Here is a 12,848-nt window from a genome sequence, read left to right on the forward strand (position 1 = left end):
CTATCTATCTATCTATCTATCTATCTATCTATCTATCTATCTATCTATCTATCTATCTATCTATCTATCTATCTATCTATCTATCTATCTATCTATCTATCTATCTATCTATCTATCTATCTATATCTATCTATCTATCTATCTATCTATCTATCTATCTATCTATCTATCTATCTATCTATCTATCTATCTATCTATCTATCTATCTATCTATCTATCTATCTATCTATCTATCTATCTATCTATCTATCTATCTATCTATCTATCTATCTATCTATCTATCTATCTATCTATGTTGAGTTCTCAGGGACATTAAAGGACATGACAGGGGTTGGATGGATTCTCTGCTCAATGATTGGCTGCTCCCCGCCAATCATGTCGTTACTCGTCTCCGCCCCTCTGTCCTGATCGGATGCTGTCACTGCATCATGCTAACCGTGGTCAACCAGGAAATAGCAGGTAGAGACTTTCAAAATAAAATCAAAGGAAAATGAAGGTTTCAGCAGTAAAGAAAGTGTAAAATTATACAATTATTATGGTGGCCATGGGGAATCGGTTGAGTTAAAGCACAATAAATTCCCAAGGCAAGTACGTGTGTGTGTGTGTGTGTGTGTGTGTGTGTGTGTGTGTGTGGGGGGGTGATCCGTTGCGTTTCGCGGCCCCTTTTATTTTGAATCGCACACCAAACCCGTGGACCACTTTCTGAATCAGTCACGTGGTTCGGCCGGCTCGCAAGGCTATGAACGTAATCACATACGTCATCAACACAAGCCTGGATACGCGCTTCACAAACATCCTCCAGGACCTGGATTAACACACATACTCGACACACGCTTCATCACTAGCTGTCTGTGTAATGAGAAGAGGGCACTGGCTGTCTGAGGACCGCGGTGAGGACACTGTGTTCTTGTCTGTATTACAGTATCCGGCTGCTAATGCTAGCTTGCTGCCGCGACGCCGCGGGTCAAGTCAGCTAGCTTAATGTGAAAGCTAGCTTGTGTAGGGAGCCTGTGTCCGCTCCATTAACCCTGGAATTTCACATATAAGTCATGAATATGAACCATTGAAATGCAAATGTGTGTCTTTATTTGTGTGTGTGGGTTGTGTATTGTGTGTTGGCATCACGTGTTTGTGCTCACAGTTAGATTACTCGGCTAACGGGACACCGCTTTCCCTAAATATACCAGTTGCCCTTAAAGTTGTGCACCTGCATTCATGAGATCAACACAACCGACCCACAAGTGCAGTGTTATGACCGCCATTTTTGACTGAAGTGTTTACCTGCAGGGTCACAGCCGTGTTTGACCTCTTTGACTCCTCTCGCCTCTCTGCCTGTCTCCAGACTGAGGAACCATGGCTGCAGCCCCCCCACTCAGAAGGACAGACTCCGCTCGGGGGGAGTTTTCTCCCCTCAAGCACTTTGTCGTGGCCAAGAAGAAGATCGTCGACGTGTTTCAACTGCTACTCGATTATGTGAAAGAGACCTCAGACTTTGTAGAAGGTGAGTGGTTTGATCTGTGTGGTGTTTGTTTGCCAGGCCCGTCAGCATCTGTCTGGATGATGATGGTGGAGGTTGTTGTGTTTGTTCAACAGAAACTTGTGGGAACAAAGCTTTGGAGGACATCGCCAGTGAGGATCAGAAGTTGGAGATCCAGGCGTATGCTGACAAACTTGCCATCATTAAGGAGGTGTTGGCCCGCAGACACATGAAAGTGGCCTTCTTTGGCAGGTAAATGCTTTTCGGATACAATTCTAAAACTGTCTTTTTAATAGGAATTCCATTAATATACACTCCACTTGTGTTAGTTAAACCAGTCCCTCCAACCGTCAACGTAGCTGTTTTGCTTTCACTTTTATTTTCCATTATTTTACTAGTGTAATGGAGGTGAGACGGTTTCTTCCACTTAATCACTTTCTATTGTTAACACTCGTTCTGCTGCATAGTTTAATCTGATGTTAACCGAGCCGTGTTGTAAATCTAAAAGTCAGAGGGTGAGACTGAGAGATTTCATACATATAACTAGAAAGGTACAAACTAACACAGGGAAACAGCCGACTATGCAGGCAGTAAAATGCATTAAGAACATATTACTGGTATTTTACTGTCTGTTTTCTTTTTACTATCAAACAAGAACATTATACCTAAGTCCTGATCAATGGTTCATGATTATTATTATAAGTAAAGATAATCTCTGACTGTTTTGTCTGCTCATAGGACAAGTAATGGTAAAAGCACAGTGGTCAACGCCATGCTGAGGGACCGCGTGCTGCCCAGCGGTATTGGCCACACCACTAACTGCTTCCTGAGTGTGGAGGGCACAGATGAAGACAAGGCTTACCTCAAGACAGAGGGCTCTGATGAGGAGAAGAGCATCAAGGTGACTATTATTTAGATTTTAAAAATGTAAATACCTGGTACAACATGTTCTCAGCCACTGAAAACTACAGGACCCCTTATTTAGGCTTGTTGAGGACTTGTTGTTGTACTTATAGTCACAAGTCTGAGGATACAGACTGACAAGGTTTATCACTAGTGGTGGGGGAAAAAATCGATTCTGTTCAGTATCGCGATATTTTGCACCCGCGACTATATCAATACTGTATCACAAAGTATTGCAATATTTTAAAAAATAATATATTTTTTTTAATACTTTATTTACAATTATATAATTATATATGTAACAGCCCCTGGCTGGCAAAGCATGACGAGGAGAGTTTCAGACTTTAAAAGATACCTAGTGTGTATGTGGAAAGTATGTTCTCCACTGCAGGAGATATAGTAATGGCCCAGAGGAGCACTTTAACATCTGAGCATGTTGACCAACTTCTTTTTCTGAACAAAAATGCCAATATTCCCAAATGAATTTAACATTTTGGGTCATGACCTTGCAGCCAACTGGACTGGACTCTAGTAGTACACATTTGTTTATTTTTCTCAATTTGATTGAAGCACTAGGTTACTCTTATTTATATGATTATTCTCAGGTTTATGTTACTCTATTATGTCTGCTTTATGTTACTGTATTGTATTTAAATAATTGTAAGTTATGTGCTGGGAGCTCAGTGTTCATGTGAGAGGTTTCCTATTCAGAAAATAATTACAAAGGTCCTGTGTCCTGAATGTTCAAGGACAAAGTTTTTGCACTTCAGTTAATGTGTAGAAGACAATGTTGTTCACAGAATTAAATGTGACATTTGAAGTGAGTTGAGCAGTCTTATTTTCCTCATTTTTTGTAATGCCTTTGAATAATATGGGTGACATGAATCGCAATATATATCGCAGAATCGCAATACTATTGAATCGTGGCCCAAATATTGCAATACTATTGAATCGTCACATTTTTGCCAATTCCCACCCCTATTTATTACTCACCAGGCTCGTATCTTAATTCTGATTCCTCAAAATGTTGAATTAAAAGCTTTAGTAATGGTATTTATTTGTTTTTGAGAGAACATAGTAAACACGTATGACTCTAGCCACTTCTACTTGAACCTGCTGTCATATATGATGCGTGACGGCTGTGCATGATGTTTACCGCGGTGTCAGGTATCTGACATGAGAGCCCGATGTGGGAGACGCTGCTCTCTCTTCACTTCTCTCTCTCGCACACTGAACTGAATGAGGTTGACATGGGTTCAGTAGAAGCTGTTGAATCGTGCTTTTGATGTCAAGCGTTTCTTCTTTCAGTCAGTGCTTCACTGTCAATACAGTTAGAAATTAATGTTTGTTTTATTGTGAAATCAACTACTCCTAAAGTCGTCATTACATTTTCTGTAAAATCTGAGTGGATACTGGTAGTGTAATATGTTTGTAAAAATGATTGTTATTATTGATTTATTATTTTACAAATTCTCCTTTTAGTGTTTAAAAGGAAATAGTTTAGTGGATAATGCTATAAATATCTTTACTATCAAAACTGTTATTTTACTGTGAAAACAAACAAAATCAATGTTGTGCCAAAAAGAAACAGATTAATCAATATTGAATGGTGGCAAACATGTTATTGCTGTAACAATTGGTAATTCATGACTTCAAGAGTAATCTAAAGCTACTAGTTTATAATGTTAGTCATTACATTAACCTCTGTGACGGCGTTCCGTGTCCACCCCCTCTGCAGACAGTAAACCAGCTGGCTCACGCTCTCCACATGGACGAGAGTCTGGACGCAGGATGTCTCGTACGCGTCTTCTGGCCAAAAACCAAGTGTGCTCTGCTTCGAGATGACCTGGTGCTTGTAGACAGGTAACAGAATGCATCGTTAGTGGCCAGATTTGCATTTTACCTCATATAATATGAAGCTGTCATGCATTCCAACTCTCTATTGAACTTCTTTTACACTTTTTAGCCCTGGGACAGATGTCACAACACAACTGGACAGCTGGATTGACAAGTTCTGTCTTGATGCTGATGTGTTCGTGCTGGTGGCCAACTCTGAATCCACTCTCATGAACACGGTAATGGGATTGAAGTACTGAAATATGACCACTCATATACTGTAACTAATTATACTATTTAATCATGGCAAGCGAAGTAAGTTTTCAGTTTTGTGACTTATATGAACTAAAGTAACCGTTTACATGTGACCATTGTGGACGTGTTCTCTGCTGAGCTGATTACAGAGCAGGGAATGTGGAGCCTGTGTCTGTCTCTCACAGGCTCCACTCTTGTTCCTGTCTGTTGAGGCATTCATGCAAAGTCAATCACAGAGCTCTTTAACCTGGTGGCTTCTCTTAAAGGCAAACACACATTTCCCCTCTGGGTGATTTAATAGAAATAAAACTCCAGGCATAATGTAAGATAGCCTGAATTCTGTCTGGTTGTGGAAACAATTAATATTTGTATCCATGTTGTGATGCCAACTTCACCAAATTAATTTAATGTTCCTGGATAATACCATCCCTGGATGAACACCCAATTTATGGTTGATTCAAAGATATATATAGTGCTGTCTGGAGTGTGATTGCACACTGTTAATTAAGTGTGGGTAATGAACAGCAACAATAAATTATGTAAAATTAACATATTTCGATTGAATTCAAATATTTCAACTTGTCAAAGGTAAAATGTTGGTATAAAATAATGAATTTATCGCTATCAGTAACATCCCTGACATCTTGTTTCCGTCTATTTTTGCTCTTCCCCCGTCTAGGAAAAGCACTTTTTCCACAAAGTTAATGAACGTTTGTCAAAGCCGAACATCTTCATTCTAAACAACCGTTGGGACGCCTCAGCAAATGAACCGGAGTACATGGAGGATGTGAGTCAACCCTTTGTGTCCACCTCATTTCAGAAACAAACCTTTTATTTTTTACTGAATGTGTTTTACATGTCATCATTTTTAAGATTTCTTGGGTTTTAAAAGGAATGTGTTGTTTTTATACTTTGTTTGAACTGAACACATTCAATTTTAATATATATATTAATGAATATTTATCTTTATTATTTTATTTCCATGAGGTTAAATTACAAACACCAATGCCTCTCTAAGAAAGTGAGTCTCTTGCTCCAGGTGAGGAAGCAGCACACAGACCGGTGTGTCAACTTCCTTGTGGAGGAGTTGAAGGTTGTGGACCGGGAGCAGGCACCCGACCGCATTTTCTTTGTCTCCGCAAAAGAGGTGCTAAACTCCCGCATGCAACGAGCACAGGGCATGCCTGAATCAGGTGAGGGAAACAGAAAGGTGATGCTGTATGTGTAGGGCTTCAATCTTTGTTTATATATAATTTATAAACCGGATATGTAGTTTATATGAAATTCAGATGCAGGTTTTTTCTGCTATCGTTCACATTCTGTCAAATTATGTCCAAAAAATCTTTTTAATTTTTAATTAGTGTAATGGATGGAAAGTGGCACATGCTTTTGTATTGCAACAGATAATGATAATAAAACAGTCATTACAGTAATAGAAATTGAGCCAAAAGTCATTAGAAATGTGTATTATATGTATATTTTGTAGCTTGCAGTGACGGCAAGTACTTCATTCCACAGGTGGCGCTCTGGCTGAGGGCTTCCAGGAGAGACTGAAGGAGTTCCAGTGCTTTGAGAGGAGGTTTGAGGTGTGTTTGAAAGGAGACAGAGCTCGAGGAAAACTACACAATAATTTGTTCAATGTAAATGGATTAGATTTGATAAAAACACTGATACTGTTAATAAAGTACCAGAAAGACGTCTCAGGGGTTCAAGCCTGAGGTGTGAAGTCGAGTCAAAAACAGCAGGTTGCACAATTGACCAGGCTCAGCTGAAAGAAGTTCACTCAGGTTGATGCCTGGTCAATGCTGGTTGGTGTGAGTTACTACAGGACAGAGTAGAGGATGGTATTTTTAATTCATTCAGTTCAGGCTCTGTTCTGTTTGAGGTTATTGTGCATTCAAAGACATTAGCTGCAGGAGTTAGTCTCCTAACAGTGACCACTTACCTGACCAGTCAACCGCTGGCACATTAACTCCTCGTGAGGTTTCACCATTAACCGCACAGTTTCCGGCCGGCCGCCCCACAGGCCATGTAGACCAGTCACTGTGCCTTTTCCATCAACCTGCGTCTTCATTGCTGAAGTCTAGATTCACTTCGGCGAGACGTCCGTTTGCTTTTGTTCCATTTTGATTTTGTTCTGTCTGAACTGTACCACCTGTTGAGTCTTCTTTGTGTTTGTGTGTTTGTTTGCTTTTAACTTGGAGAAACTGAATTTGTCCCTACGACATTTGAGTTAAGACCCTAAATGATCATTGACTTTAGTTGCTTCTGTTTTTAAAGGAAAAAAAAGTGGATCATAACCATGACAGACAGTCATGACAGCCCATGAGTTGGGAAAAGGAAATTATTATAACCTTGTAGTTGTTAGTTTATTTATGTTTTTTTAAAGGCCATTTAATCTCAAATTTTCATAAAACAACAACCTTCAAGATCCCTAAAGCATGATAAAATTCATCCCAAAGCGATACAATATTTCTATTCATTAAGTTTTTTCTGTCATTTACTTTCTTGGTTGTATTCTTTTTATATGTTTTTGATTTTTACTGTGGCGCCACCAACACATTACTGTGACCTTAAAAACAGATTGTGGGCTGTGGGACTCAAGACGCACACCCTGCTGCTCTCATTTTCCCTCCTGAGTTTCCTTTTCTTTTCTTCTCCTGAGTTAAAAGTAGCAGGTGTCTGTCTTGTCCTGTTTGTCCCCGGTGGCGTGTGATGCACGCACCCGGCCCAGCCGCAGCCCCTGTAACTGTCACAGTAACTTGTGTGTTATGGCCTCGCAGGAGTGTATCTCGCAGTCAGCAGTGAAAACAAAGTTTGAGCAGCACACTATCAGGGCCAAGCAGATCACAGAAAAGGTCCAGAGCATCATGGACGACATCAACATCGAGGCAGCGGAGAAAAGGTGAGTACTCATTTGGATTTTTTTTTGTTGTTGTCGGGAGCGCGTTGTTAGAGATGAATTGCTAATGCTAATCTGATTTCAATGATAATGTCACACTGATATTGTCTTCTCTTGTCAACGCCATGAAGGGCTTGTTGAGGTAAACTATGAATTTGGGGTACAATTATGGATTCAACAAAAATTTGGTCAATACTATGAAGTTTTACTTTTTGTGGTAAAATAAGATTCTATAGGATAAATTTCAGATACTACATTTTATAACTGTCAGTGGATTTCTCTCAAATGCTTTTTCTTACGGTGGTCCATGTGTATCTTTACCTTACTGTGTTTATTATTTTTTTCTTAATTGTTCAGCTGCTGGTTTGTATTTGTGACATTTCTTCCTGTTGGTGGGGCGGGGCTTCAGGGTGGCGGCACTGGAGGACCGAGAGTATCAGATTGACCGACTGGAGTTTGTCAAGAATCAACTCAACCTGCTGATTTCTGACATCAAGACAAAGATTAAAGCCATAAGTGAAGAAGTGGAAACCAAGGTAACGTAGGTGACAAGTGGTTTGAGAGTCTCTAACCTTCTGACATGCACATGTCACTACTGTGTTTGAACTTGTGGCTCTAGAGTTGTGCAGCCTTTTATAAAGCCTTTTTTCCAAATCCCAACTAGAGTGTGATCAATGTTGTTACACACACAGTAGATGTTCTATCAGAAACAACCAGTCTGTGGTGTATCTTCAGCTTGTTTGAGCTACTAAGTGCTGCTAGCGATACTCAGAAGGCTGCTCCTGTGCTGTGGGAGACTCATGACTCTGACTGTGGTTTATCCAGGTGTCTGGCGCAATGGGGGAGGAAATCTGCCGTCTCCATGTGATCATAGATGAGTTCCACTCCGACTTCCACCCCTCACCTCAAATCCTCAAAATCTACAAGTCTGTAAGTAGCCGCCCTGGTTAAATTGTCACCTTTCCTGGTTCATCCTCTGCTCTCTTTCATTGACTGTGTTCCATGTGACCTCTGATCCCTGTTGCTGTTGACAGGAGCTGCTGGCTCATGTGGAGGAGGGGATGGGCAAGAACCTGGCCTACCGCTGCTCCGACGCCGTGGATGCATCTGTCCAGTTTTCTCAGAGATACATGATGGGTAATTTAACTGCGACAAAATCAAGAGTCCACCTTTGGGTCATTTTGTCAGATAGTTCAATTCACGCTCATATTACTGAGGTAAGCCTTTAGTCTCAGTGCTTCTGTGCCAGTAGAGGGGAACTATCTTTGCTGAATTGACAGATGGGTTAAATCCAGCTGTGTTCCTCATATGTGAAAGGCAAACTCTGGAAAATCTCCAGGCCTTTTCTGGATTGCATATCTGAAAATGGCTTAAGCTTCCAGTGGAGGGTTTGCAGTGGTGTGGGAAAAATAGTCATTCACCTCTTCATGATCCAAGTGTAAAGAACAGAAACCACTAGTAGAGGAATTGAGCTTCCTCCTGCTTAAAAGTACTGGTTCAAAAATAAACTGCAGAAGGCAAATATCTGATCAACAAACTGAGTGGTTTGTTATCACAACTGTATCTTTACTCAAAACCTTGCAGACTTATGTCTAAGACTAGACTTAGTATGTCTTGAGACATGGGGTGTCAAGTGTCAATCAAGGGGTCTCTGACCCCCCCAGATCCCCCTTGTTTCGCACCCAGCTAAGACATATATTATATTTTCATAGAAAATGATTGCAGTCGCTTGTTCAGACTCTTGTATAAAACTTAGCCTGAACCCTTTGGTCTCTCGGGCTATGATCTGTAACACCCTGCTCACTGTTATATTTACCCTCCTCACTGAATGCCATCATCACAGACCCCATCCTGCTACAAATGCGTCACTGTGACACTGATGTTGAAAAGGTGTTAATGTGCCCTCTGATGAAAAGGCTTCAGCTGCTGTTGTGAATTGTGGTGTGATATTTTGTTGTTGTTTGATCCCTCAGGAGAGATGAGGAACAGCAGATACCACAATGATAATGTTGTGATATTGTTTCTCTGTGTGTTGTTACCTGTGTATCATTACACGTTTAAAATACAAACTAAGCTACAGAAGTTCCAGTGATTCCTGTTTGTGTAAATCTCTTTCTCCTCTCTCCAGAGAGCATGATCCCTCTGCTCCCCTCGACGGCCCAGAGCCAAATCAACATGCTGGTTCCCAGCAGGAAGTTTGACCTATGTTACGACCTTAACTGCGCCACACTCTGCAGCGACTTCCAGGAGAACATTGAGTTTCAGTTTACGTTGGGCTGGACAGCGTTGGTCCACCGCTTCCTGGGATCTGTCAATGCACAGAAAGCCCTCAGACTGGTGGATCAGAACCTACAGGTACGGAGCGTGACTTCAGAATAGAGTTGGTTACTTGGGCTTCGAGGGTGAGGAAGAATTAAACTTCCTGGTGACACTACACAAAAGATGTGTCAGATTTCTAAACTCAGCATCTTATCCCCCAGGGCTCTCGACCAGTACTGCCCGTGGCCCTGACTCCTTCCTCAGGACCGCCCTCCATAGCATCGCAAGCAAACCAGGAGACAGCCCTGATGACCCAGGAGGACCTGATGGTAGCCGTGGCAACAAATGTGGCCTCCCTCACCTCCCGCACTTCGATGAGCGTTCTCATTGTTGGAGGAGTGGTATGTGGTTTCTTTAGTTGTTTTGTACTTGGTGGACGCAAACACTTGACATTGAAAACCATCCATGTTAATCCACGTGTTTTAACCTGTGAGTGCGAACTCAGCCTCTGTCTGTCGGTTTTCCCTAAGGTATGGAGAACAGTCGGCTGGAGGCTGATTGCCATCTCGTCCTCGCTGTACGGCTTGTTGTACCTGTACGAGAGACTCACCTGGACGACAAAGGCAAAGGAGCGCACGCTGAAGCGCCAGTTTGTGGACTACGCTACAGAGAAGCTGCAGCTTATTGTCAGCTTCACTAGTAGCAGCTGCAGCCACCAGGTCCAAAAGTAAGTCCTGATGCTGCATCTGCAGTTCATTTAGGTAGTCCTGTATTTAATAAGTAAAATTATCCCACTGATCCAATTTAAGATTATTTTTGGACAATTCTTTCAGTCTATTATTCCTTTTGCATACAGCATCACAAAAATGTTTTAGGTTACATTACAAATACAAATTTTTTCTGAACCCTTCCTCAATTTCCTGGTTGATAAGCTACTGACAAAGCCTAACTCTGCACAGCCATGTCTCCACCCAGCCTTCCCCTCTGTTGTGGGGCTAAATAAATAACCAGTGCGACACTGTGCCCTCTTTGTTGCCAGGGAGATGACTTCGACCTTTGCTCGGCTCTGTCAGCAGGTGGAGCAAACGCAAAAAGAGCTGGAGGCAGAAATCCGCCAACTGACAGTCAAGATAGATCAGCTGGAGACTGTCCAGAGCCACTCGAAGAGCCTGCGGTTTGTGCAGCTCCTTCTCTGGTTGGGGCGGGGGGGGGGGGGAGTAGTGGAGACAGAGTGGATGACTGTCTGGTAAACAGGAAAAATGTGTGTACTAGATATGATTCCATTTAACAATCAACAAATTCTCCATCCACACTCGGGTCAGACTAACAGGATCTGCCTCAGTAGTTGGAGTTTCTTCCAAAGCTTATTTATTATTCTATAGTACGTGGAGTCCAGCAGAACTCCACCCGACTTCCTCCTGACTGGATGACCGACAGCTGTCAAAGAAAGAGCAGTTCTGAAAATAAATAAAACAAACTGCATGATTTACTTGACGTGTTTGTTTCCTCTGCAGACACAAAGCCACAGACCTGGAGAGGCAGCTGGAGGTGTTCACGAGCACGTACCTGCAGCTTCCGCAGTGAAGATGCTCCTCTTCATCGCTCCACACTTGGTTTCGAGAAGAGCCAGTCATTCCTCATTCAGGCGCCACCTCATCGCCCCTGGTCGTCCCCCATCAGCCCCCCTACACAAGTTATCCTCTGGGCCGTGGTGCTGACAAGTTTGATTTAATCGTTTAGTCAAGAGCAAATTAATCCAGTGGCTATTTTCACAATCAGTGAAATATAAATCATTCATCGGGAGCCGGTTTTTCAAAAGTCAAGACATGGCCCTTTTTTTTGTTTAATTAGTAAAATATTATTTTAATTCAGATCAGAGTTTTTTAAGGATTAATCGATTAATGAAAACACTGATTTATAGACAACAAAAATGATCTGTGGTTCCTCTTTGGGGAGAGAGAAGGGTGAGGGCGCAGTCACGACAGTATTTCCCCTCATTCTCTGACTGGCAGGTGCTTCAGGTGCTGGAGAAATGTAAAACAAACCTGATGTGCACGTTGACGCTCCACAAAGACGTCATAGAATCTCTGTCTGCTTGAAAATACAGATCGGGTGCTATATTTTGACACTAACGTGCTTCTAACTGTGAATATGCCTTTTTTTTACCTTAGTGGGGCAAATGAAGCCTGTGTCAAATTGTACATTGTTTCTGTTCTGGCACATGATCTACTGTATCGTAGCAAGAAAAATAAATATATTTAATAAAGAAAGAGAACAGATTTTTCTGAATCAGAAGGGAAGTATAAATCCTGGTCAAGTAAATTCAAAGCATGTCTCTAAAATGCTGTTGGTTCATGTTCTGTTTTCTATCAAACTAAAATGTACAGTAAAAAAAAAAAGCTTTTGAAAAAGTCATTTTATAAGATCCTATTTTATTTATATCCATCAGGCTTGTAGTGACAATAACACAAGTCAACAGTTTGTAAAAATTGTTCTCTTTTTTTCTTGAATGTGTTGAAATATCTCCACATTTACCAGACTGTATTAAATCTGCCAAAATGTAAAAGAAAAGATGTTTTGTGTTTATTGAACAACTTTCAAAGCTGTGTTAAACAAACCAAGAGTTTTTTTTACCACGATTGGAGCATTTCTTTTTTACAATGAGTCCCTGTTTTGTTTGTTTGGAGCATGAACAGACAAAGCTACAGCCGCCCAAAAACATATTTCTCAATGGGTTTCACTGTTCCGCTGATGAGTTGGTGGCAGGAACGATTCAAGAACACAGAGAAGGAAGAGGACTGAGGGCGATTAAACATGGATCCAAACAATGCATTGTTTAAAATAGAAGAAAAAAATATGATATGCTGCAGATTGGCTGAAACGGGGGATCTGCGCTGTGGTTGTCTGACATTATTTCACCTGCCAACCGGCTCCACCTACTGGAAGGTAGGATGTAATCATGTCAATGTTGCCACCTACAGGTAAAGAGAGTAATGACTGCTTCAACTTCAAAACGTGTGTTATCTGTAGGCAACATTTTTCCACTTTTCAAAAAGCTTTAATTGCCGCCACCAAGGAGTTCCGTTTCCAGTTGTAAGAAGGATTACGCAAAAACTACTGAACTGATTTCCACCAAAGGGGCCCGGGCCTGAGAATTACCCATTTAATACTGGTGCGGATGCTGATTAAGGGGCGGATCCAGGATTTGTTTCCCCA

At 41.5% G+C, this 12,848-nt stretch overlaps 1 protein-coding gene across 1 annotated transcript; it reads left to right on the plus strand.

Annotated features, from left to right (window-relative positions):
* Window positions 1-748: 748 nt before the first annotated feature.
* On the plus strand, window positions 749-12,203 carry LOC133010690 (mitofusin-1-like). The gene is made up of 18 exons (XM_061078300.1): window positions 749-890; window positions 1,343-1,501; window positions 1,594-1,729; window positions 2,216-2,378; window positions 4,119-4,243; window positions 4,347-4,455; window positions 5,151-5,258; window positions 5,511-5,664; window positions 5,990-6,057; window positions 7,255-7,376; window positions 7,783-7,909; window positions 8,199-8,303; window positions 8,408-8,510; window positions 9,502-9,728; window positions 9,854-10,033; window positions 10,163-10,359; window positions 10,672-10,806; window positions 11,147-12,203. The coding sequence occupies exons 2-18, from the start codon at window positions 1,354-1,356 to the stop codon at window positions 11,214-11,216; spliced, it is 2,277 nt and encodes a 758-aa protein (XP_060934283.1). The 5' UTR covers window positions 749-890; window positions 1,343-1,353; the 3' UTR covers window positions 11,217-12,203.
* Window positions 12,204-12,848: the final 645 nt, after the last annotated feature.

The sequence above is a fragment of the Limanda limanda genome, chromosome 9 (genome assembly GCF_963576545.1).
Source record: "Limanda limanda chromosome 9, fLimLim1.1, whole genome shotgun sequence".
Taxonomy (NCBI): domain Eukaryota; kingdom Metazoa; phylum Chordata; class Actinopteri; order Pleuronectiformes; family Pleuronectidae; genus Limanda; species Limanda limanda.

Excerpts from the sequence above, each read along its gene's own strand:
- LOC133010690 (XM_061078300.1), top strand. The coding sequence starts at position 1,354 with ATGGCTGCAGCCCCCCCACTCAGAAGGACAGACTCCGCTCGGGGGGAG. Across the intron at positions 6,058-7,254 it reads GCTTTGAGAGGAGGTTTGAG|GAGTGTATCTCGCAGTCAGC; the intron begins GTGTGTTTGAAA and ends ATGGCCTCGCAG. Across the intron at positions 10,360-10,671 it reads TGCAGCCACCAGGTCCAAAA|GGAGATGACTTCGACCTTTG; the intron begins GTAAGTCCTGAT and ends CTTTGTTGCCAG.